This window comes from Eubalaena glacialis, chromosome 13, assembly GCF_028564815.1.
Source record: "Eubalaena glacialis isolate mEubGla1 chromosome 13, mEubGla1.1.hap2.+ XY, whole genome shotgun sequence".
NCBI classification, from domain to species: Eukaryota; Metazoa; Chordata; class Mammalia; order Artiodactyla; family Balaenidae; genus Eubalaena; species Eubalaena glacialis.
Genome location: NC_083728.1, coordinates 74,177,665 through 74,203,357, shown reverse-complemented (window position 1 = coordinate 74,203,357; position 25,693 = coordinate 74,177,665). Strand labels below are relative to the sequence as shown.

At 49.0% G+C, this 25,693-nt stretch overlaps 1 protein-coding gene across 1 annotated transcript in view; it reads left to right on the top strand.

Annotated features, from left to right (window-relative positions):
* Positions 1–7,424: 7,424 nt before the first annotated feature.
* Positions 7,425–25,693, top strand: part of ERN2 (endoplasmic reticulum to nucleus signaling 2) — a 20,704-nt gene continuing 2,435 nt past the window's right edge. Inside the window, exons 1-17 of the mRNA XM_061210374.1 lie at positions 7,425–7,508; positions 9,126–9,231; positions 9,592–9,625; positions 9,844–9,916; positions 13,803–13,875; positions 14,015–14,122; positions 14,448–14,549; positions 15,815–16,079; positions 17,925–18,003; positions 18,096–18,243; positions 18,355–18,476; positions 19,181–19,336; positions 19,607–19,772; positions 24,374–24,458; positions 24,597–24,786; positions 24,865–24,964; positions 25,044–25,243. Of these exons, the coding sequence (XP_061066357.1) occupies positions 7,425–7,508; positions 9,126–9,231; positions 9,592–9,625; positions 9,844–9,916; positions 13,803–13,875; positions 14,015–14,122; positions 14,448–14,549; positions 15,815–16,079; positions 17,925–18,003; positions 18,096–18,243; positions 18,355–18,476; positions 19,181–19,336; positions 19,607–19,772; positions 24,374–24,458; positions 24,597–24,786; positions 24,865–24,964; positions 25,044–25,243 (2,091 nt within the window). The remainder of the gene's footprint in view (positions 7,509–9,125; positions 9,232–9,591; positions 9,626–9,843; positions 9,917–13,802; positions 13,876–14,014; positions 14,123–14,447; positions 14,550–15,814; positions 16,080–17,924; positions 18,004–18,095; positions 18,244–18,354; positions 18,477–19,180; positions 19,337–19,606; positions 19,773–24,373; positions 24,459–24,596; positions 24,787–24,864; positions 24,965–25,043; positions 25,244–25,693) is intronic.

The following is a 25,693-nucleotide window of genomic DNA, read 5'->3' as shown; positions in this document are numbered from 1 at the left end:
ATACAGATACCGTAGATGTAGATGATCTCAAGGGCAGAGAGAACAGTAAAACAATTAGGAAGTGATGAGTTTTGAGTATTTATTACGTTTGTCTTAAATAAAATATATTTAATTGTAAGTTTATATAATTTAATTTTTTTACAATGGTTGTGATTAACTGACAGATGTCAAAATTCCAGAAAATGTAACAGTCGGCTCTCATGAACTGACTCCAGCACACCAATGAAATATACACAAAGAAGTATGCAACCAGCACCCGTAAGAAGGAAAAACACAACATGACCAGATCCCCAGACGACTCCCTCGTGCGTCCTCGCGCTCACTGGCCTCCTTCCCTCAGAACCCTCGGTGGATAACCTACACCCTGACTTCCAACAGCTGAACCGTTTGCCTGCATAGTAGGTTACACCTATGGAATAGTAAACCTGCAGTTTGAAGTATTACCACTAGAGGCCTCTCGTGAGGCACAGACAGAACGCTCCTCCTACAGGACTTGGAATGCTGCTCCCATACCCAGTCTTGGGTGCTTACTCACTTCTCTCGGTCTGGGGGGCCGTTGGTTACAACCCAGGGTGGGAGGAAATAGAGAAATAACTGAGCGCTAAATCTGAGCATGGGTGAGTCCCCGGAGGAGTTGTGGAGCCACAAGTTTCCCAAGGGAGTCCCAACTGGGGCTTTAGCCTCAAACCCTAATGTGCTCTGCCAGTGAGCCAGCGGGCAAATGAACAACGAGGATTGCTTCTGCCCGGGTCATCACAGGCCCATATGCCTTGGTGCCTCCTTTATCTAGACCAGATGAATCCATGGAAAAACACGTCGAGAGAAGAACAGGGGAAAGGAAGTGTAAGAGAGTTCAAGTTCGGAGACTCGGGGACAAATCTGGGTTTGAATCACTGCCTCTTCACTCACTAGCTTTGTGAACTTGGGCAAATTTTACTTTACCTCTCTGAAACTTAGTTTGCTCATCTGTAGAATGGGAACAAAACTTTCCTTGCTAGTTAGTTGACAGAGTAGGTAAGATCCTATATGTGAAGCAAGGAGAGGGTCATATATTTTTTCAAAAGTAGCATTTTCATCATCAGGATGAAAAGGAGACTCCTATTTTGTTTGTGAAGGCATTCTAGTGCTGAGTTATGCACAGAACTGACAAAGTGTGGAAATATGGGGGTTAAAATAGCTCTGCATAATATATAAACAGCTATTTCATTTGGGCAAGGACTTAAATGCACATTAATGCATACACACACCGCACATATATACATCTACTTTTATATAAATGGGGTAGATACATAGTGATATTTTTCAAGCAGCTTTAATTTTTTTCTTTTTTGCTGGTTTTACCCCTTTCTTAGTATAACATACCATCTCTAGCATACCACAAATCCTTGTTAACAAACTAATATATTGCATTCTGTATTTTTATCCATATTCATATAAAATAATTTACATATATATACATATACTTGGTTTTACAAAAATAGGTCCCTATAATGATCTTTCTGCATCTTGCTATTCTTAGAAATCTTTCTGAGTTAATAAATACACTCTTATTTTTAGTGGCTGCATAATACTCCGAAGTACAAATGTTCTGTAACTAGGTCAGCTATACCTCAGTTGAAGGCTACTTGCTTTGTTTCTACTGGTTTGTACTAAGAACAACGCTCCAATAAGCACTCTTATATCTCTATCATTATAAATCTTTTAAAATATATTTTAAAAATAATTGTATATAAAGATCTTTTATTTTTATGGGAAATATCCTGAGAATGGGTTTTTCAGGTCAAAGGGATTATGCAATTTTTATTTTAAACAAATGTTTCCAGATTGCATCCAAAAAAGTCTGTAACAATTTACATTTCTGCCAACCCCATATGAGAGTATGCTCTTCCCCAAATCCCTGGCAGCAGTGGGCTTTGCCTTCTTATTTTTGTTTGTTTGAGGATTTTCTTTTTATCATGGACATTTTCAAACATCTTGAAACCAAACAGAATAGTATAATGAGCCCCCAAATACTCACAACTCAGCTTCAGCAATTGCCAACATTCTGTCATTACCGTAGCCTTCTTTTTAATTTTTGCAAATTTATGGACATAAAGCAATATACTTGTTACTTTTTAAAAATCTTGTTTTTGCCTTTCTCTGACTGGTAGTGCTTTTGAGCACATTTTCACACGTTTGGAGTTCATTTTATGTAAGAGCCTATTCATAGCCTTTGTATATTTTTTGGTTGTCTTTTTCTTGTCAATTTATAGGAGCAGTTTGTTATTATAGATGTTAATCTTTATATTCTGTGTTGCCAATACTTCTGATGTTTGTTTATGGTATCTTTTGCCCTTCTAAGGTTTTTAAATTTTTTATGTATTTTAAGTATACGTTTTTTTTCTTTTTTCTTTTACAGCTTCTATATTTTCTGTATCACAAAAGAAACTACCCACCAGCACCACCAAATGTAAGCTGGTACAACCACTCTGGAAAATTGTTTGGCAAAATCTACGGAAGATGAACATATACATATCCTATGACCTAGAAGTTCTGCTCCTAAGTATATACGCAACAGAAAGGCATAGATATATTCACCAAAAGACATGTGCAAGAATATTCATAGCACTCCATCATATCCAAAAACTGGTAGGGGAAAAAAACCCTAATTCCCATCAACACTAGGATGGATAAATTGTGGTATATTCATACAATGTAATATAGCAATGAGAGTGAACTACAACTACACTTGATGACATGGACAATCTCACAAAAATATTATTGAAAAAAAAACCAGACACAGAAGAGAATATATGGTCTGATTCTATTTATATAAATATCAAAAATAAGCAAAATTAATTATGGTGTTAGAAGTCAGGGTAGAGGTTGCTCTTAGAATGGGGTATAAGGGACCTTGTGGGGTTGCTGGTCATATTCTGTTTCTTGATCTATGTACAGGTTAAACAAATGTGTTCACTGTATGACCTATGATTTGTTCACTTTTCTGTATGATATATTTCAATAGAAAGTTGACAAGATCCACTTGAAAATCTGCACACAGATGTTTATAGCAGCTTTATTCATAATCGCCAAGACTTGGAAGCAACTTGTCCTTCACCGGGTGAATGGACAAATAAACTGTGGTACATCTAGACAAAGGAATGTTATCCAGCGCTAAAAAGAAATGACCTATCAAACCATGAGAAGACTTAAGGAAACTTAAATGCATATTACTAAGTGAAAAAAGTCATTATGAAAAGGCTACATACTGTATGATTCCAACTACATGACATTCTGGAAAAGGCAAAACTATGGCGACAGTAAAAAGATCAGTGGTTGCCAGAGATTGAGGGGGAGAGAGGGATGAACAGGCAGAGCACAGAGCATTTTTAGGGCAATAAAAATACGGTCGTGTATTACACTATAACGATGGATACCTGTCAGTGTACATTTGTCCAATAGAATGTACAACCCAAGCGTGAACCCTAAACTGTGGACTTTGGGTGATAATGATGTGTCAGCGTAGGTTCATCGCTTGTAACAAAGTCACCATTCTAGTGGGGGATGTAAATAATGGAGCCAGCTCTGCAATTTTAAGGGCAAGAAGTATATGGGAAATCTCTGGACCTTCCATTCAATTTTGCTATGAACCTAAAAGTGCTCTAAAAAATAAAATCTATTTTTAAAAAAAGGGTGAGAAAGATTTACTTTCTTCCTGATGGATAATTATGCCATGGCATTTATTGAATTTTCCAATGAATTAAAATATTATCTTTATTATTTATTAAATTCTCAAATATGTGGATATATATTTCTGGATTCTCTATTTGATCCCACTGACATATTTTTCTATTTGTCAACTCCTGTGCTGAAATTATATTGATATTTTAGTTTTTACAGTATGTTCTGATACCCTGTAAGACAAGCCCCCTTCTCATTATTCTTAATTTTCACACTTTTCTTGGCTATTCTCAGGCATTATTCTTATATATGATCTTTATTTTAGCCAAGTTTTTTTTCCCATACATTTATTTATTTATGGTTGCGTTGGGTCTTCGTTGCTGCGCGTGGGCTTTCTCTAGTTGCGGTGAGCAGGGGCTACTCTTCCTTGCGGTGCACTGGCTTCTCATTGCGGTGGCTTCTCTTGCTGCCAAGCACGGGCTCTAGGCACACGGGCTTCAGTAGTTGTAGCTCACGGGCTCTAGGGTGCATGGGCTTCAGTAGTAGTGGCACGCAGGCTCTAGAGTGTAGGCTCAGTAGTTGTGGCGCACAGGCTTATTTGTGGGAACTTCCCAGACCAGGGCTCAAACCCATGTCCCCTGCATTGGCAGGCAGATTCTTAACCACTGCACCACCAGGGAAGTCGCAATTTTAACCAAATTTTAAAGACCATGGAGTAGATTTAATATTATAGCAATAATAGAATTTCATTATACTTACAATTTAATTTAGAGAGAACTAATATTTTAATCATATTAAGTGTTCCCACACAGTCATATCTTTTTATTTATTCACATTTTGTTTTACAGCCTTCATAAGACTTTATAGTTTTCATATAGGTCCTGTGCCTTTCTAGTTAAATTTATTCCTAAGGACTTTCTTTTTATTGCTATCTGTCATGATTGGAATATCTTTCCCATCACCATTTCTGTTTTTTCCATTCTTTTGCTAGAATGGAGAAAGGTTATTGGTTTATGTATGTGTCCAGAAGCAGAGCACAAACCGAGGTGTGGTGAATAAATGTAACTTTATATCTTTATAACTCAATTTAACTTTTTATTTTAAGCTCCCTTGTGCCAGGTGGAAGAAATTCATTCCCATCTGGCTTCTCCCAGCTTTTCTCCAGGGTGGGTTTAAATTCCATAGAGTTTACATAGTGCCAGGAAGCAAGAGGGCACCGAGTCCTTGTCATGATCTGTCCCAGCCGCCATCCCCTGAGATGCCCATGGTCTCATTGTGTCCTGTCTCTTGTCCTTACTGGTTTCTGCTGCATTGTCCCTTTTTCTTTTTGTAGAGCCTTTCCCTCTCTTTCTCTCTCTCTCTCCCTCTCCCTCTCTCCCTCCCTCTGGCATGTAGAAAACCTCCCCCCACCTCCATATCGCACTAAGCAGTGGAAACCTCCCTAGCACCCCCTCTCTGCCCAGACATAGCACGCAGCATCTCCACCCAGAAGTGAGACACAGATCCCCTTGCCCTTGGATCCCGCATGTTTACATGGGGTCCCGTCCTTGGGTGAGGGGACTGCAGAGTGGTCCCCCTTTCTCAGAGACCTGCAGCATCTTCTCTCTCCTTTCTCCTCCTTACCCTCTCCATGTCTAGGGAATCTGTTCTACTCTCATTATTCATTCTCTTAAGTCTAGGTTCATGCTATGAGTTATACAAATACTCAAAAGGTAGAAGAAGCTTCTTTTTCTCTCTTTCTGCTTCCTCATCCCTTCTCTGAGGCAGTAAATTCAGAGCAGCCTCACTCAAATAGGAGAAGGGCTGTCAGGGGAAAAAGAAGCTCTGGAAGGGAAAACATTGTTACTATTTCAACACAGTACCCACCAGACATATAGGCTCCGGAAAAAAACAACACTGGGGGAAATGTGACAGAATGTTAACAGAGATGCTGTGTTTCCAAGAGGTGGAACAATGAATGAGTGTTCTTTTCTTATTTATATATATTTTTTGAATTTTGCAAAGTTTCTAAAACGTGTATTACTTATATCATCACACACACACACAAATTATCTAAACCAGTTCACTTGTAGTTTGTAGTCTATGCAAATCAAATTTATTGCATGAGAAATTCCTGTGAATCCAAGCATAATTAACAAACACAATGCGCATTCTGAAACAAGTGTACAGTGTACAAAATATAAAGCATAAAGAAGGGCTCATTCACATGCTCAGTAGCTTGGGTTGGTTTCTAGAGTGGCAAGCAACCACTTTTGTTATGAAGTTAGGTTTGAGGGTACTGGATGAGCTAAGCATGAAGGAGTAACCAAGTGAACCAAAGACTTCCTGATGTACATATTTCTAAAAGGGGTTTTTACGCCATGAGGGAGTCGGGCTTTCCAAGGCTACATTTGATGACAATGTGGTTAGAGGATGCCTTAGGTTTGGCAGGTTCTTGAAAACAGAGCCTGAGACAGGGATTCTTGCTCAAGTGACATGTTGGGAAGAACTCTTTAAGAGAAGGGGAGTGAGGGAAGCAGGATGGGGCAGGAGGAAGAGCCAAGGAAGGAGGGGTCTCAGCTGGAGACCGGCTTCAGCCTCATCTCACGGGGACCTCTCGAGCACAAACTGCACCACAGAGTTGGTTCCACCTTAAGGCAAAAGGGCCAGACTTTTGTACCCCATGTCCGTCAGTCATGGGCAGGGGACACTGGGCTGCTCCAGTGGCCAAGGGCAATTCTGTAGAGAAGCAGGCACCCGTGAGCCCCTAGTGCTCCCCCCTGCCAAGCAGCTGGGGAATGCAGATGCCAGCCAGGCAAGATTTACTTGGGGTTACTTGGGCAAGCCTGGGTGACCATGAGCTGATTACAGTGTGGGTCAGGGTCAGCGTGCAGGAGCAGGTGACACTGAAGACACCAGTGATGACAGCAGAATTTGGGGTGGAGATGAAAGCTATGGGCCAGCCAGCAAAGTCTTCATTGACTGTGGGCGGTGTGACCAGGAGGGCCAAGGATGACAAAGGGGAGGAGGGGGAGATGGTGGCAGAGCCAGGCTGCACGACCCTCAAATCAGCGGGGATTTTTACACAAAGAAGGAGAAATGAATGAGTCAAAACTTGAAAACCAACTGGATCCCTGCAGGCCCTCCCTGAACCAAGTCTGCCTGCAGCTAGGATTGTAACTGCCATAGCCAGGCAGCCTTTCATGTGTGCATTTGATATCTAACGCTTAGGAATCTGCAAGTTCTATGAAAACAGAGACCTTACCTCTCCTTCTTCCCAGCCTGGGATAATAGATCAATATTTATTGAATGAATAACTGAACCAGCCAATTAATCTGTCGTTTATCATTTCTCAGTAGAGGCCACTAGCATAGTAACAAAGAGCACACGCTTTGAGGTCAGACATCTGAATCTGAATCCCAGTTCTGAGCCCCAGCTTTTACATCGGAAATGCTGTGAAGATTAAATGAGTTAATGATGGATGTAAAGCTCTTGGTACAATACTTGGCAGGTGGTACATTCTCCATAAGGGCCGCCGTTGGTAAAATCCCTTTTCCAGGAAAGCTCAGAGCCATCCCTTGCGGGGTGACCGAGGGGAGCAGGTGTGAGTGCGATGGGAAGGGCGGGGGAAAGAGCAGAATTACGGGCTGAGGTTGCGCCCCGGCCCCTGCGCACCCAACTGGCCCAGCCCGGGGCGGAGTCTCTTCCTGCCGGGCGGGAGCCGTGCAGTCCCCTGGAGGCCCCAAGGGACCAGGCCAGCTGTGTGGATGCCGTCTATGCGCGCTATGGCGAGCGCGGCCCGGGGGTCCGGCCCTTGGTCCCCGCTCCTGCTCCAGCTCGTGGCCCTGCTCGGGACTCTCGGGCCACAGGTGAGAAGCGGGCGGACGCGGAGCCTCCAAGGTCGGGTCCGGGGGCGCAGACGGCTGGGGCGCGGCGGGACCACAGGGGGCGCCTCTCCCTCCCCCGGGTCCGGGTCGCCCCAAGTCGGCCCCTGGCCTGAGAAAAATTTCTAGGTTTGGGGAGTTGCCGGTTGCCCCACGAGCTGGAGAGACTTGCCCGCGTGGAAGAGCGCAGGTAGACCCAACACCCCGCGCGTCCTGCAGCATGGGGGTGGGGTTGGAGGGAGGGGCCCCTCGCTTTCCTGCCAGGCCTCCTAAAACTTCTGGAGCCCCGGCTTCCTTGGAACTTAGGATCCACTTGAAGGTCCTCTGTTGAGAAATGCGCCCATACACCCAGCTTTACAGACAAATTCAGGCGGATCACAACGCTCCCCCCCTTACCCGTGACTGGACCCCTGATTCACAACCTCTGGGATAAATAAGCCGGAGGTATGGGTATCTGGTCCAGCCCTGCCGGGAGCGGAAAAGTCCAATCTTATAGAAATGCAGTGAGAAGGCAAAGCCAGGACTAGAGTCCACGTGTCCAGCCTGGAGCCCCCAGAACAGTTATTGGGATCATGGAGGCACCTGCTCATGCCACCCCGTGCCCACTTCCAGCTCAGGACCCACCGCACGGTTGCCAAGTAGGAATGTGGGCACAGTGTGGCCAGATCGGGTGTTTCCAGAAAAAATGAGAAAAAAACTAGAAATGAGAAATCTTGATTTTTTTAAGTGAAATCTTTCCAATTTTTAAAAAATTGGTAGCTAATTATAAACAAAATTTTTGAAACGATGATGGTCAAACAAAACTCAACAGTGGGCAATCAGTCTGCAGCTTCTCCAGATCACTCTCCCTCCTGCCATGCTGCAGATCACAAAACAGGCCCAGAAAAGAGAGGGCCAGAAGGCAGCTTCCTGACTCTACTCCAAAACCATTGGCTTGGCCCCAAGCCTGAGGGTCCTGGAGCAGGATGTGGCCTTTGCAGGGGTGCGGCTAGGCCACCCGGATGTTAGGGTTCCTGCTAGGAGCTCAGCCCCACCCTGTTTGCTCAAGGAAGGGCTGGAGCAGGTGAGTTAGCCCAGCAGGAGCCAGATGCAAGGGCAGCACCAGCCCTCCCTCCTTGGCCACCCCCAACTTGGTCCAGGGGGCCTGCTGGAGCCTGGCGCCAAAAGCAGCTGGGCCGGTTTGGGGAGACGGAATGGGTTGGGGGAGGCAAAGGAGAAAGGGACCGGGCACTGGGACCAGAGAGATGGTGGTTCAAGTCCCAGTTCTGCCATTTATCTTTGTGGCTGGAGGCTAATTACCTAACCTTCCTAAGCCTTAGTCTCCTTCACCTGTACAATGGTGAGAATAATAGCACCAATCTCTTAGGGAGGCTGTAAGGGTCATTGAAGTCCTTTTGTAAAGAAGCCAGGCCCCCCGGCTCCCACCGTAACCCCTCTCTAGGGTCATGGAGATCAGTGGGTGGAGCCAGCAGCTTCCCCAATCCTCCTTCCTTCTTTCTCTGTTTCCCTCTAGGGGAAGGGGAGTCACAGCCAGCCCTGCCTGGAGCAAGCACTAGGGTGGTCCCAGGCCTCTCAGAAGAGGTGACTTTGTTTCCACTGCAGGTTCAGACCTTCACGCCAGAGAACCTCCTGTTTGTGTCCACCCTGGATGGAAGTCTCCATGCACTGATCAAGCAGACAGGGGACTTGAAGTGGACGCTGAAAGACGGTAAGCAAGGGCAGTCACTCCTCCCTCCTTGGATCTCGCGTTGGGGGGAGGTCACCTTGGCGTGGACGATGAGAACATGGGGTCTAGAATCCAATAAGCAGGTGTCTGCAGGCAGCTTTACCACTTACCAGCTGTGTGACTTTGGGAAAGTCACTTCACCTCTCTGAGCCTCAATGTCCTCACCTGTAAAATGGGGCCAAGGGTAACAACCCTACCTCACAGAGTTCTTGGGAGGATTACATTACACTCGTGACAAATGCTTGGCTTGGTGTCTGGCACACAGTAAGCACCAATGTGAGGTATGCCTTTCAACGGGGAGTCTGGAGGGGGCTACTCATGCCCGTGTCCCTGTCCCTACAGATCCCATCATCCAGGGGCCAAAGTACGTCACAGAGTAAGTGGACCCCAAGGAGCGGGCAGCTGAGAGATGGGGAAGCCATAGTTGCCTGGAGGGGTGGGTGGGCTGGAAGTAAGGGAAAAGATTTGGGTCTGGAGCTCTGTGGTGCCTCCTTCGAGGGTGGGCTCCTACTGGCGGGGAAGTTGGAGGGGAGGGGCCGTCTTGGAACTAGGGGGCGTGCACCCAACCTTCCCCCATTCCTCTCTGCCCCACAGGACAGCCTTTCTCTCAGACCCAGCTGATGGCAGCCTGTACATCTTGGGGACGCAGAAACAACAGGGATTAATGGTGTGTTTCCTACAGTGCTTGGGATGGGTGAGGGTCAGGGCTTCTGTTAGCCAGAGCACTGAAAGGGTGAGGGGCTGTATGGTCAGAATCCAAGTGTCCTGCAGAGGATTAAGTCTGAGAGCACTAGGAGAAGGCTGTCTGGAGGGGTCTGTTGAAAGGGGGTGGTAGGGTGACTCTGGCTGTGTCTGCAGAGCAGGCTGACTGGATGACTGTCAGGCCTCTGAGGGCGTCACGGGGGTTTCTCCAGGGGACTCTGAGGGTTTTAAGGGGAAACCTATGTATCAGTTAGCTTGTGCTAAATAACAAATCGCCCCAAAACTCAAACTTAAAATACAAACAATTTATTTAACTCATAATTTTGTGAGATGGCAATTTAGGCTGGACTCAGCTGGGTGGCCTTGACTGAGTTTGTCCAAGCATCTGTGGTCCGCTGCCGGTCAGCTGGCTCTCTTTCTGAAAACTGGTTGGTAGTTGGCTGGCTTTTGATGGGGGCAACTGGGCCAAGGGTCTCTCATCTTTTAACAGGCAAGCCTGGGCTTGTTCACATGGTATCAACAAGGGAACCAGAAGCAGCAAGAGAGGGCGAGGCCAGTGCATGAGCATTTTTCAAGCTTTGCTTATACAGTCGTCCCTTGGTATCCACAGGTCAATCGTCCCCCACCACCAAAATCCAAGGATGCTCAAGTCCCTTATATAGAATGGCATAGTATTTGCATATAACCTACACGCATCCTCCCATATACTTTATTTTTTTAATATTTATTTATTTATTTTGGCTGTGCCTGGTCTTAGTTGTAGCATGCGGGATTTTTATTTAGTTGCAGCACGTGGGATCTTTTAGCTGCGGCATGCATGTGGGATCTAGTTCCCCGACCAGGGATCGAACCCAGGCTCCCTGCATTGGCAACGTGGAGTCTTACCCACTGGACCACCAGGGAAGTCCCCCTCCCATACACTTTAAACCATCTCTAGATTACTTATAATATCTAATACAATGTAAATGGTATGTAAATAGTTGCCAAGTGTGAGGCAAATACAAGTTTTGCTCTTTGAAACTTTCCGGAACTTTTTTTTCCCAAATATTTTCAATCTGCATTTGACTGAATCTGTGGGTTCGGAACCAGCGGATAGGGAGGGCCGACTGTATCGCATTCGCTAAAGTCTCATCAGCCAAAGCTGGTCACGTGGCCAAGCGCAGAGTCAGGCAGTGTCAGAATTCTGACTGTGCCATGGGATGCCTGCCGGGACGGTCTTACGTATGTGATTTAGGAAACTTAATTGGTAAGAAATGTTAGTATGTAAGCAGGCAAGGTCCCAGCAAACAGGTGGCACACTCCAACGGGAGAGTTTGAGGAGGTTTTATTAACGGGATTACTTACAAAGTGTGAGCCGAGGGTAGGAAACCGCAGGGCAGGGTGCTGTGTCCTATGGCCCATACCATAGGGTGCCATTTATCAGCCCTAAGCTCAGAGGAGGGGAAGGATCTAGAGGGGGCTTGAGGAGAGGGCCACCCGGAAGGAGCTGAGGCCTTTGGGGGAGGGACACAGCCAGCCCTCGATGACTCTGTGGAGAGGAGACCCAGGAACACTCGCCCTGATTATGCCCCCTCCCCGTATCCCAGCCCCCGACTGGAAGCCAGAGCACAGGGCGCCCACTGATGGAATCTAAACAAGTGTGTCTCCCATGGGGAGAGCCGGGTGGAGAGTGGACCTCCAGTCCCATCCAGCTCTGGGGGTCATCACTGGGTCTTATGGGCAGGTGTGGTTGTGAGTCACATCACTCTCCCTGCATCTGGGATAAAGTCCAGTCGCCCTGACAAAGCACATCAGGGCCAGCTCACTTCTGCAGTCTCTTCGCTCACCTACAGGCACCCATGCATGCACACACCTGCACACACATCGATCAATTTATTGAATGTGCCAGCTCTGGGGCTTCACCCAGCTTGTCCCCAAGAGTCTGGAACCCTCTTCCATTCTGCCTCTATTTCCCCAACTCAGTCAGGATCAGCCACAGCACGCTGCGATAACAGCACACAAATCTCCGTGGCTCCACAGAGCTTACTTCCTGCTTACAGCGTGTGACCAACGTTGGTCCCCCGGAGGCTCTGTACACTGTGGTCTACTGGAGACCCAAGCTGTTAGACACTCCATCTCAACCGAGGCTTCTCAGTCACCAAAGCAGAAAAGGAAAACGAAGTGAAGCACACCCTGGCTCTTGTAGTATCCATGTGGACCTGGTCTCTTCTGCTCCCTCCCTCTGGCTAAAGCAAGTCTCATGGCTGTGCCCACTTTAAGCAGGAAGAGAAATATAATCCACCAGGAGCCCAGAAGAAGAAGCAGAATATTTGTGAGAAGTGCTCCCCTTCTCCTGGCTGTTTCCTACTCACCCCTCGAGTCCCAATTTAACAGCCAAACTCCTTCCCAATCCGTGATCTTGCCTCCAGCTGACCTTGCTTTCGGCCACTCTGCCCCTCTCCATCCCCACCCCTGGTGCACTGGCCTCCTTGCTGTTCCTTAAACATGCCAGTTGGTAGGTGGCCCTGCCATCGGCCTCAGCATTCTGTCCCTCTGCCCAGAGCACTCTCCCTCCACATGACCCTGTGGCTCACTCCTCTCTTGGCTTGGGTTCTTACGCCCTAGCTGGGCTATGTGAAATAACATCTCAAATCAGTGTCTATCCTAGTTCTCTGAGTTTGTTTTAATAATATTTACCACTACCTGGCATTATGGTATTATGGTTTATGTGTTTTTGTTTGTTTATTATCACACACACACACCAGAAATGTAACTCTGTGCAGAAGGGCTCTTAGTCAGTCTTGGTTACAACAGAGTCCCAGCACCTGGCTAGTAATAGGTGCTCATTAAACGGTTGTTGAATGAATGAATAAACAACTGAACTTCTTCCATCAGTCCATCTTCAGTCCCCCACATCTGCATCAGGTACCCTCAACTTCATGTGCTCCCCTGTCATACACTAACCCTACCAACTATAGGTTGTATGGACTCCTTTTGTTGTCCATCCTGACTGAGCCCCTGGGAAGCCCCGACTCTCTTTCCCTCAGTACTTGTTTGTGCCTGGGGTGCTGTCTGGCAAGAGCTCTGTATGTGGAGTTTGGGGATTTTTTTCACTTTGATATAATTTCAAATGTAAGGAAAAAATGCAAAGATAGTTCAGAGCAATTGTTTATTCCCTTTACCCAGATGCATCAATTTTTAACATCTTATCACTTTCACTTTATCATTCTCTCTTAATAGATGGATAATATTACACATGTGTATATAAAATTTCTTTTTCTGAACTATTTGAGAATGAGTTGCAGACATTATGGTCCTTTACTCCTAAAACGTCATTGTGTATTCCTAAAACAAGGACTTTCTCCTACATAGCCTGAGTGTAAATTATCAAAATCAGGAGATTTAACATTGATGCAATAGTGTTATCTAATCCACAATCCATATCAATTTTGTCAAGTTCCTAATGGTGTGCTTTATTGTTTCCAGTCCAGAACCCAAACCAAGATCACCCCTTGCATTTGGTCCTCATGTCTCTTGGGTGGAACAGTTCCCCAGCCTCTCCAAGGTTGTCATGGCCACTGAGGTTTTCAAGTCTCAGCAAATGTTTTTGAGGTGGTCAGGCCGGGATCATGTGATCAGGTGGCATCTTGGCACTGGGAGTGGGATTTTCTGCAGCTCCTTAAGAGGTTGTGTAGCAGAGTGGTTAAGTGTGAGGGTTCTAGAAAGTAACTGGCTACGCTCAAGGCCTGGCTCTGCTACTTACCAGCTGTGTGATATTAGCCACATTACTTAGCCTCTCTGGGAATGGATATGATAATAATTGTACCTAATGAATAGGTTGTATGTGCTTCTCTGCTCTTTCCACTCCCCAGAGACTGCCGTTCACCATCCCCGAGCTGGTTCATGCCTCCCCCTGTCGCAGCTCTGATGGCGTCTTCTATACAGGTAAGCATCTCTCCAGCCTGGGGTCCTGGTCCAGCAGGGACTGGACCTAGGTCAGGACGGGCCAGCTAGGCACAGCACGGAGAGGCTGCACACCCTCTCCAGGCCATCTTGAGAGCGAGCACATTTCCCACCTCCACAGGCCGGAAGCAGGATGCCTGGTTTGTGGTGGACCCTGAATCAGGGAAGACGCAGATGACCCTGACCACAGAGCGACCCTCTACCCCCCGCCTCTACATCGGCCGGACGCGTGAGTCAGGCCCCAGCTGCTCCCCGAGCTCTGGGCAGCCCCCCTTTTCTCTGCCCAGGCCTGGCAATTGCTATCCATGCTGGGTCCAGGCCAGTCAATCACTCTGTCAGTCAACAAACACTTCCCTGAGCACTGAACAAGAAGCGGGGGACACAACAGTGACCAGAACAGACCTGGTTTCTGCTATCCTGATGCTGCTTGCAGACTCTGGCCTCCAGGCTGGGTGCTCGGGAAGCCCCCACCCCCATGAGATGATGTCCCCCGGGTGGGGGTAGAGGAGCACCATGTGGGCGCTCCTGGTAACCCTGCTTCTGGGTGTCCCCAGAGTACACGGTCACCATGCATGACCCCAGGGCCCCAGCCCTGCGCTGGAACACCACCTACCGCCGCTACTCAGCAGCCCCCGTGGATGGCTCACCTGGGAAATGTGAGTGCCTCCCTTCTCTGGCTCCACCTTGGAGCAAGGTCCCCAGCTCAGGGAACCCTGAGTGGTATCCACGACCAAGCCCCACCGCATTCTGACCCACCTGAACTCCTGAGGGACCCCACGTACTGAATGACACACCCTTGATAGACAGCCCTAAGTGACCCCTCTCAACACCCGGCCTGACCCTCCTGTACCCTGAGCAGCTCTTAACATCCTAATTCCTCTGCACTCCCAATGAGCCCAGCCAGGTCACCCTGGGTGCTCCCCACCTCCTGAGTGACCCCAAACAACCCCTGCACACCCTGAGCAGCCCCCCAGTGTTGAATGACCCTTGACAGATGACCCTAAGTGACCTCCCCCAGACTCACCACCCCCGTGATATTATAACTGTCCTTCCCTATGTTTCCTAAAACTGTACAAATGTTAGATTTTTAATCTTTGGTAATATGATATTACAAAGAAATTGCTTTTCTTCTGTTATTGTTCAGCTCAGTCGTCTTCATATATGCTTAATCCTTCTAGTCACTTGGGTTATTCCATCTTCTTCTACTTTTTTTATTTTTTTGTTTCATTTCCCTTGGTATATCAGTGTCTGTGTTACTGGTTTCTAAGAACTCATTTATGACTAAGGATGCTAACCATTTGTCAAGCAATGCAAATGAAACGCCATATTTTATTGCCATCAATTTACTATGGTGTTTTGTATTTTGGTTGTGTATTAAAATATAATCATGTTGTGTTTTTAAAAAAAATAATAACTCTCCTTCCCAAATGCCTGAGTGACCCCAAAGGTGCCCTAAGCCACCCCTCAGACCCGGACTCCACCATTCCACGTGAGAACTCACGCAGGCGACCTTGACACATCACAGGTGACATCCACAGGGCCCCTGGCTGACACCCTTCACATTCTAAATGACTTCCACGTTACCCACATGTCTCCAGACCACCCTAATTGACCAGCAGCCAGACCATGACTGACTACCCCACATCCTAAGCGACAAGGACTGATTCACACACCTGAGTCGCCTTTGGATGACCATGACTGACCCCCTATGTCTTATACAGCTGCCAGTTGACCCTGATCAGAGTGACCCAGTGAACTTCCTATGTCCTGATTACCCTCCAGGTGATCTCACCTGACCTCCACGTACCTGAGTGGCCCTCCTGATGGCCCACCCTCAGAGCAGCTTCCCACCTCAAGATGCTCCGAGGTGCCTCAGGTCAGGGCTCCCTGACCACATCTCCGCAGCCATCTTTCTTGGCAGACATGAGCTACCTGGCATCCTGTGGGATGGGCCTGCTGCTAACAGTGGACCCAGGAAGCGGGGCGATGCTGTGGACCCAGGACTTAGGCGTACCTGTGGTGGGCGTCTACACATGGCACCAGGACAGCCTGCGCCAGCTGCCCCATCTCACCCTGGCTCGGGATACCCTGCACTTCCTTGCCCTCCGCTGGGGCCACATCCAACTGCCCGCCTCAGGCCCCCAGGACACCGCCACTCACTTCTCTGCCTTAGACACCCAGCTGCTGTAAGTGCCCATGCCTGGGGACTGGGGAGGAGCTTCTGCAAGTGTTGTAGCCCAGGTCCAATGGGCAGGTGTGATGTCCGACCATGACACGCCAGTGCAGCTGAAACGGGGGTCAAAATATTTCAAGCAGTTTGGTAAATAACCAGTGCCCTGCACCACCCCCCATGTGCTCCCAGGACCCCCTGGATGGCCCCACTGTTCAGCAACTGATAGGGTAAAGTCTGGCCTAGGAGGGGTCTCCACCCCAGTGCTACAGCTGGCACCTGTTCTGCTTGGTAGGTACTATGTGTTTACTGATTGTTAAAAACTTTAAATATGACCCTTCCTTGCAACACCAAATACATTAGTGTCCCCATCTTGGGGAGCCGGGGACAGACTGGGAAAATTGGGGATTATCCTTTCTTTCAGTTCATCCCACAAATATTAGTTGAGCACTTGCTATGTAGCAATTGCTTGCTAGGCTCTGGGAGTACAGTAATACAGCCAGTGTTCCTACCTACAGAAATCTCAGAGTCTAGTGGGGGAGACAGTTATGTAAAGATGTAATCATAATATGGTATGATACAGGATGAGATAAGAGAAGTATAGGGTGTCATGGGAATGCATAGGAAGGGCACCGAAATCAAGACTGGGGGCAGAAGGCAATCATAGAAAGCTTCCTAGAGGAAGGGACCTATAAGTTGAAACCTAAAGGATGAAGAGGAAACAAGAGAGAGAGAGAGAGAGAGAGAGATCATGGCAACCAGGGAACAGATTAAATTAACAAAATAAATAAGGCTGGAGCACAGCTCTGAGCAGAGAATAAGGTCTGAGGCTGTTAAACAGGGATCTTGTAGGATCATTTAAAGGGTTTGGGACAAGGCTAAGGAGAAGCCACTAGAGGGTTTTAGGAAAAGAAGTGATTTGATCATATTTTCATTTCAGAAAGATAACTGGCTGCAGTGTGAAGAGTATCTTAGAGTTGCGGGAAGGAAGTGGTCACAGAATATCGCATTAGTTCAGGCAAGAGATGAAGACACTTTGGACCAGGGCAGAAATGCTAGAGATGGAAATAAGTGGAGGGTAACAGATATTAAGAGGAAAAACTAGTACGAATTTGGTGATTAGAGCAAGGAGTCAACCATTATGCTCAGGTTTCTAGAGGCGCATGAGTGCGGTCATTTTCAAAGGTAGGGAGCACTGGAAGAGGAAGTGGTGGGGGTGAGGAGGAAGTGGGGGGGGAAGGGGGGAGGAAGGGGGGAGGAGGAGGAGGAGGAGCAGCTAAGGAATGAGGAGATGAGTTCAGATTTACAAAATTGAGCTCATGGAAGAGGTCTGGGCTAGAAATAGATTTAGAAACAATGACTATAGAGTTTGTATCAGTTAGCTTTTGCTATATAACAAATCAGCCCCAAAATTTAGAGCTTCAAAACAAACAAACATTCATTATTTTTCAAGATTCTGTGGGACAGCTGGGTGGTTTTCTGGTCTGAGCAGCCAGATGGTGGCTTGGCTGAGCCTGGACAATCTAGAATAGCTTCACTCAGCTCTCTCGTAGTTGGTGGACTATTTAGCCTACAGGATGTCAAATGAGGTCTCTCATGCCCCCGCACACTAGCCTGGGTTTCCTTCCTTGGTGGTCCCAGGGTTCCAAAGAACCCCATGAGAGGGCAAACTCCAGTGCACAAGCATTTCTCAAGACTCTGTTTGTGTCACATCAGCTATTGTCTCACTGGCCAAAGCAAGTCACTTGGCCCAGCCCAGAGTCAGTGTGGGTGGGGATAATACAAGGACACGGGTACTATGGTGACTGAAACTACCCACCACCATCACTCATTCTTCTCCCCTTTTCCTCTCCCCCACTAGGATGACGCTGTATGTGGGGAAGGATGAAGCTGGCTTCTATGTGTCTAAAGCACTGGTTCACACAGGGGTGGCCCTAGTGGTGAGAAGGGGTCTCTGAGGGGCTGGAAAGAGGGGATGGAGCAGGAGAGAAGCCTCCCCCCACCACTCCTGACTCTCCATCTTCTGCCATAGCCTCGTGGACTGACCCTGGCCCCCACGGATGGCCCCACCACAGATGAGGTGACACTCCAAGTCTCAGGAGAGCGAGAGGGCTCACCTAGCACTGCTGTCAGATACCCCTCAGGCAGTATGGCCCTTCCTAGCCAGTGGCTTCTCATTGGTGAGACCCCCTCTCCCCAAATTTAGAGTAGATAAAGGACCTGTGAGCTCAGTTTCTGAGCTGGAAGGCTGAGTTCACGTCTAACCCATTGACATTTTCCCTGCCCCTTAGGACACCATGAGCCACCCCCAGTCCTGCACACCACCATGCTGAGATTCCATCCCACCCCAGGGAGTGGGACTTCTGGGACCAGACCCTCAGGGGGCACCCAGGCCCCAGCTCTCTTCTTGGAGGTCAGTGCTAGAGGGGTAGAGGGCATGGGGGTAGATGTGGCAGGGGTGGGCAGCCCTTGGACCTTTTCCTCAGGCTTCTAGGAATAACTTTCGGGGGTGGGTCAACTGACCTCACAATTTCTCGGAAGGAAAACTTTCATTTGTTGTTATTGCCAGAAAAGTGTTAGAAGTGTTAAAAAGATATTGGCTATCTAAATTGTGAAACATGGATCACAGTTTTCTTTATTCTTCTTCAGTTTAAAGTTTACAAAATGTTTATCAAGTGAGAAAATGAAAACGGAAAAACTATAAAAGCATGCCCTCCTGGGAGAGGACTGGACAAGAGTTGCTAGTAGTTCAAGTTTAGAAGGAACAGGCATGACCTGGAGACATAATTATCAAATCTGGTTGCTTATCAGAATCACCTAGGAGCCCACTCCAACCCCCCCTGAATTCAGAATCTCTGGAGGTGGATATCTGAATTTTTTGGTGATGCCCCAAGAGTATCTGAATTTTTAGTGATACCCCAGGAGATTGCTGGTCTTCAGGTCTGAAAGACCAGTCTACTGGGGCACCATGGTTTCAGCACCATGGAGAGTGCCAGGTTCCCCACCACTCACTCATCACCCCTTCAGCTAAGCCCAGCCCTATACTGGGTCATGAAGAAGGGTTAGGGGTTCCACAGTGGGAGGGGCTGCTAAGAGTGAAAGGTTCTTTGTCCCCAGCTCCTGAGCCTGAGCCGGGAGGAACCTTCGAACCTGGAGCTGCATCCTGAAGAGAAAAACCCAGACCTGTATCCAGGACTGGAACCCCAAGACCTGCTGGTAGCCAGCCTCACTGCTCTCCTCCTGGGAGGATGGATTCTCTTCCTGATGAGGCAGGTAAGCCCATCATCCCTGGCCTCAGGTCCATCTTACGGTCTTCCTAGGGGGAACTCTGCTCCTCCTCTCCAAGACCACTTGGCAACTTTCTCCCTCACCCAGATCCAATTCTGCCTCCTACCGTCCTCTTAGCAGCTCCCAGAGCCCTTGATACTGTGCCCTTTATGCCAATGCTCCAGGGACAGGCCATCTCAGGCACAGCTTCTGGGCCCATCATGGGTCAGGGGCTGGCCAAGGCTGGGCCCTTAGGCCCCCATGTTTCAGCAGCAGCAACAGCAGCTGGCAGAGAAGCAGTGGCAGCAGGCTCCCCTGGCACCTGCAGGCCCTTCTCACATCTCACAGGATGCTCAGTCCCAGCCCTCCGGGGCCACCCCACGGAGCCGGAAGAGGTTTCAAAACCCCCCAGAGCAAGACCAGCCACTCGAAGACCCTGAAGGTGAGCTTACATGAACAGGAAAGGACAAAGTCAGGGACAGCAAAGAGAGGGGCAGGTTTAGCTTCAAAGTCGGTATATTAGAAGCCACTATAGTGGGGTAGCCAAGCCTAAATGAGTTAATAGGAGAGAACTTCAAATAGTGCCTGCTATGTAGTTGAGCCCTCTAAAAATGTTTGCCATCATTTTTACTGTTGTCGTTACGTTCAAGGACCCTGGATGCAGATAGAACTGGGTATAGATCTAACTCTACTAACTGTTAACTTTGATGAATTGCTTAACTCCTCTGAGCTTCAGTTCTCTCATCTGTCAAATGGGAATAATAACACCCCCCCCGTGACGTCACTTCATTATGAGAGGTTACATCACCATTACTATTAAACCAGACTACGTGAATGTTATTAATATTTGTGTTAAAATAACATCATATTTGGTAACAATAATAGTAAATCACCTAGGTACCATTTGGTTCCTTTTCTCTTTAGGGCTTTTTTATTTTTTAAACATTTCTCTTCTCTTTTCTTAATTTCATCCTATAAATAAGCCCTTTCAAGCTTCCTCTGGAATCTGTGGGATGCCCCAGGGGAACTTCCACGTGCTTTTAGTGGTCAGTCCAGGCTACTTCTCTCCTGTTTCTTTGGGTCCGGGCTGGGCTGGCTTCGGTCCTTTGTGTGAACTGCCGCTGGACCCTCCTGTCACTGCTCAAACCACTGCCTCATGCCTTGGAGCCGCTCTGCTGTGCCCTTAACTCAGCGTGAAGTCCGCCCCATGCTTGGCGTGCTGCTCCCGTGCTGCTCCCAAAGTTCCCCCTTGCGTTCGCCTCCCTGTGCTGAGAGGGAAGCAGCTCTCTTCCTCGGGGCTCAGCTCTTGTAGAAAGCCCCCCACTGCCGAGTTGCCTGAGCCCTGAGGGTTGCAGTTCCAGTCACTTTACTGGCTCTGGGGGGGTCCAAGTAATACTCACCCCACTGCACCCCGAAACACTCATCTCCTTGGACCTTCTGACTCGAGCCAAGTCTTTGCCCAGATGACCCAGACTCCACTTTGTCCCAGGTGGTTCTCATCAAATGACCTTGCTGTTCCTCCTGCCATCATCCTTCAGGTGTCCCTCACGACCCCGGTCCACGGTCCCAGTCATTGACAGGATGGAATTCCTTCCCCAGACGTCTCAGTCCCCTTGTGAGTCCGTAGATACCAATAATCCTCAGAGGAGGAGAAAAAAGGATGTTGAATCCCAGCCCTGGCTCATCCTTGATATAAAAAACACTTAAACTTCTTTACTCACTATGAGAAAATAATCAAAGTGATATCAGTGTTTCAGGACAAGAATCCCAGCTAGAGCTTGGTACCTTTGTTACAAAACTCCGTGGTAACAATCTCTATATAATACTGGATTCCCTCTGGAACTGAAAAGAAACCTTTCTATTTCTTTCACTTTCTTCGTTTAAAGTTTTCATAAACTTTACTTTGGTGTTTTCATGACCTCTAGGCAAAGCCAGGAAAGGACAGGCTGTTATTAGGCTCTGTGATACATGCCGTGATGGGGGTGGGGAGGATACAGGGAGCTATAGGAACACAAAGGAGGGGCATGTAGCTCAGACATGGGGACATGGGAATTGTCCTGAAAGGGAAGTCTAAGCTGTGATCCCAAGGATAAGAAGGGATTACCCAGGTGAACAGGGAGGAGGGGGGCAGGAGCAGTCCAGGTGGCACCAGTAGCACAGGCGAAGGTTCAGAGATGAGAGGAAGCAGGGTACACATTCTGGAAGCTGAAAGGAAGGTTGCAATCTCATGCTCATGGGTAGGTCAGGTGGATAAAGTAAACAAGTGAAGCAGCCACGTAGGAGGGAGAATAGGGCGTGGTGGGACTGTGGCAAACTGGAGAACGGGTGCTTGGGCTCAGCCTGCCTTGCTCACTGCTGCAATCTCGACCCAGAGCATGGCTCAGGGAATATCTGTTGAGGCAGTGACTGACAGTGGCCACTGCAGGTTCTTAAACAGCCCTTCTCAACTCAATAAGTATATACGGAGTGAATATGTGCTGCGCAGGTGTGAGGAACAGGCAGAGTTAACAGGCTGGGACTTGCCCATCCAATATGCAACACTATGGAGTCCAGTGTATCAAAAATCTTTAGTGCAGGGGGAGTCAAATAAACGAATGTGGCAGATGGCAGAAAAGCTTTGAGAACCACTCTCCAAAAAAGCCCCCGCCACACTGGCACCGTGTGGCAGCCTATTCTTATTCTTAGGACACCTATGTCAGGAACTCTGACCTTGGAAATCTTGCTTCTCCTCTTGGTGCGGGGAGAGGAACGTTCTTCAGGACCTTTTTATGGTTCACAAAATCAACAGTGGAGTCCTGTCCCACTCTCATTTAACCTCCACAAATCCATCTACACGTGTTTGGTTGGGTGTCCTCCAGGACCACCGGCTACATGGTACATTCAGCGGCAAGTGGGCGCAATCAAGCCTGAACCAGAGTTAACACTGAGAGCTAACATTTATATAGTGCTTACTGTGTACCGGGCGCTTTTCTAAATGCTGTGCATGCATGAACTTGTATGATATTCACAACATTTTTGTGAGGTGGATACTATCATAACGCTGATTTTATGGAAGAGAAAATGAAAGGTTCATGGCACCCCACCCCAGACTCACAAAGCCAGTTAAGTAACAGCTCAGGAACTCAAAAGCAGTTCAACTTTGGGATGTTACCTCTGTTTGCATTTTGGCAATACCCATGAAAGTAGGTGACCACTTTAATGGTTTCCCAACCCGTGTAAAAGAAGCAACACAATACATCACATGTTCTTGAGGTTTTCAGAGGGAATTCTGACTGTACACTGCTTCCCCACCATGTGGCAACTTTTGATTACTTTAGAACTTCTCTCCTGCATTTGCTGCTTCTCCATTATCATGATATAGAAGGCTGAGCAAATGGTGAATATGTTTGTGCAGACTGAGCCTCCCAGCTCATTATTATTATTATTTTTAATTAATTTATTTTTGGCTGCATTGGGTCTTCGTTGCTGCGCCCGTACTTTCTCTAGTTGCGGCGAGTGGGGGCTACTCTTCGCTGCGGTGCGCGGGCTTCGCGGACTTCTCATTGCGGTGGCCTCTCTTGTTGTGGAGCACAGGCTCTAGGTGCACGGGCTTCAGTAGCTGTGGCGCACGGGCTTAGTTGCTCTGCGGCATGTGGGATCTTCCCGGACCAGGGCTCGAACCTGTGTCCCCTGCATTGGCAGGTGGATTCTTAACCGCTGCGCCACCAGGGAAGCCCCCCGGCTCATTATTTCTGCATTCAAGGCCAGAAGTCTGGCCTCCATCCCAGCATTGAGGGTGCTCCTGAATCTAGAGTTAGTTCTGAATCTAACCCAGAAAGCACGTAGCAAGTCTTCACCTCATGCCAAGGGCATCCAGAGCAGGGAAGGCAGACACGTAAGAGACAGGAAACGCAGCAGAACGAAGCAAGTGGTACAGAAGAGGGGTCGGAAGCGCTCAGGGACCCTCACCTGGAGCCAGCTGAACATGGCTTGTTCAAACAGGCTTTCCCGCAGCTCTGTCCCTGCTTCCCGAACTGCCGGAGAGACAGGGCCATCTTACTTGTGGGTGACGTGCTTCCAGCAAGGCCCTGGGCCCACGCTCCTGAGCGTCCAGGGTATACAAATTTCGGTTACTGCTTGCATCTCGTCAGGAGATGAGAGTGACTGTTTAAGCAAATAATCCAGAGCAGTGCTGAGGGACAGCTTAATACTTTTCTCACTGATCCCTGATGCTGATTTTCATTTGCTTTTCCTAGAGCTGATTAGAGAGACTGAAGCTGGCAGCTCTTCCTAAGGAGAGTGTTCTCAGGGCCACGGAGGGTCACGCAACTCTAGGGGCGCCAGATACACTTAGCTGCGAGCATGGGGCCCCTTGGATCTGAGCAAGGTGCAGCCTGGTGCATTGTGAGGGGTCTCTCGCAAGCAACCCGAAAGGAAGAGCAGTAACAGTCCAAGTCCTCTCCTCGCCTGAGCCAACCCCACCCTTCTTAACAGGAAACCGAGGCCTTCTGGGGAATCCCTGCTGCCCTAGAACTAACTCTGGGGCAGCTCAGCATCCAAGTGCCCACTGACCCCGCCCCGCTCTCTTCCAGGACAGTCTTTTCTCCAACAGCATTCACCCTTCTCGTGCTTACGGCTGCCAAAACTCACCTTCCCGTCTGAAGCGAATTCCTCAGTTAAAAGGGTTTATTGTAACTGGTGGAGGTGGGTAAAGGAAAGAAACCTGGGCAGAAGATGCCAAAACAGGGAGAAGGATAAAAGAGGACAGTAGAGTGAACCTCTCCCCCACCCTTTCTTCCATTAATCCTCATAATAATAATATGCAGGATCCTTGACATAGGTCCCACTTTACAGATGAGAGGACCAGGGCACAGCGGTTAAGTCACTCGCCCAAGTTCACACGGACTGAGTGGCAGCACGAGACACTGGACCCAAGCAGTCTGGCACCAGGCGGGGCGTGGAAGGGGGAGGCCGGAGAAGGGCCGAGGCGGCGGAGCCGGGACTGGGCAGGGCGGCGGCCGTGGGCAGAGGCTTCCTGAGACCCCCCCTCTCCCCTCCCCCCAGCCGAGCAGCTCACGGTGGTGGGGAAGATTTCCTTCAATCCCAAGGACGTGCTGGGCCGCGGGGCAGGCGGGACTTTCGTTTTCCGGTGAGCGGCAGCCAGGAGCCAGGCTGGGGATGGCTACTGTCCCTTGGAGAGCCATTCTTTCAGAGAACCCCCGAGGTGGGCACAGTTCCTAACCTTTGCCTTCGTCTGCCCTCTGGACCTCCGCTCGCCACCTCCCAGGGGGCAGTTCGAGGGGCGGGCGGTGGCCGTCAAGCGGCTCCTCCGTGAGTGCTTCGGCCTGGTCCGGCGGGAGGTGCAGCTGCTGCAGGAGTCGGACAGGCACCCCAACGTGCTCCGCTACTTCTGCACCGAGCGGGGACCGCAGTTCCACTACATCGCCCTGGAGCTCTGCCGGGCCTCGCTGCGGGAGGTGAGGCCTGTGCTCAGGGATGGGCGGGGGGCGGGGTCCTGGGCCGCGGGGTGACGCTCTGCCCCTCGCTGCTCCCAGTACGTGGAACACCTGGAGCCAGACGGCTGGGGCCTGGAGCCCGGGATGGCGCTGCAGCAGCTGATGGCGGGCCTGGCCCACCTGCATTCCTTACACATAGGTACCGGCCCCTCCCACCCTCCATCCAAGCTCCTGACTCCCCCCTCAGCTCTCAGCTTTGCTCTGCTCTGCTCTCACAGTGCACCGGGACCTGAAGCCCGGCAACGTCCTCATTGCGGGGCCCGACAGCCAGGGCCGAGGCAGAGTGGTCCTCTCAGACTTTGGCCTCTGCAAGAAGCTGCCCGCTGGCCGCTGCAGCTTCAGCCTCCGTTCGGGCGTCCCCGGTACAGAAGGCTGGATGGCGCCCGAGCTCCTGCAGCTCCTGCCCCCAGACAGCCCCGTGAGTCCTCCCGCCGCCCCAGGCCGCAGGAGTCCCTCCCTGCCCGGTGCCTCTCCTGTTCGGGCTCCAGATCACCCGCTGTGTGACCTTCAGTCACTCCTCCAAGCCTGTTTCTTCATCTGTAAAGTGGGGATAATTCCTCCCTTCTTACCTAGGGCAGTGGTTCTCAACCAGGGATGATTTTTGCCACCTTTGGGCAATGTCTGGAGACATTTTTGGATGTCACACTTGGCAGGGGAAGGGAGGCTTGTTACTGCCGTCTAATGGGCAGAGGCCAGGGATGCTTGCGAAACATCCTACAACGCACAGGACAGTCCCCCAGGACGAAGAATTATCTGGTCCAAAATGTCAGTAGTACTGAGGTTGAGAAACTCTGAACTAGAAAATCGTTTTCATCTCTACTGTGCTGCAGAATCACTGGGGAACTTGAAAAAAATTCAGGTGCCCAGG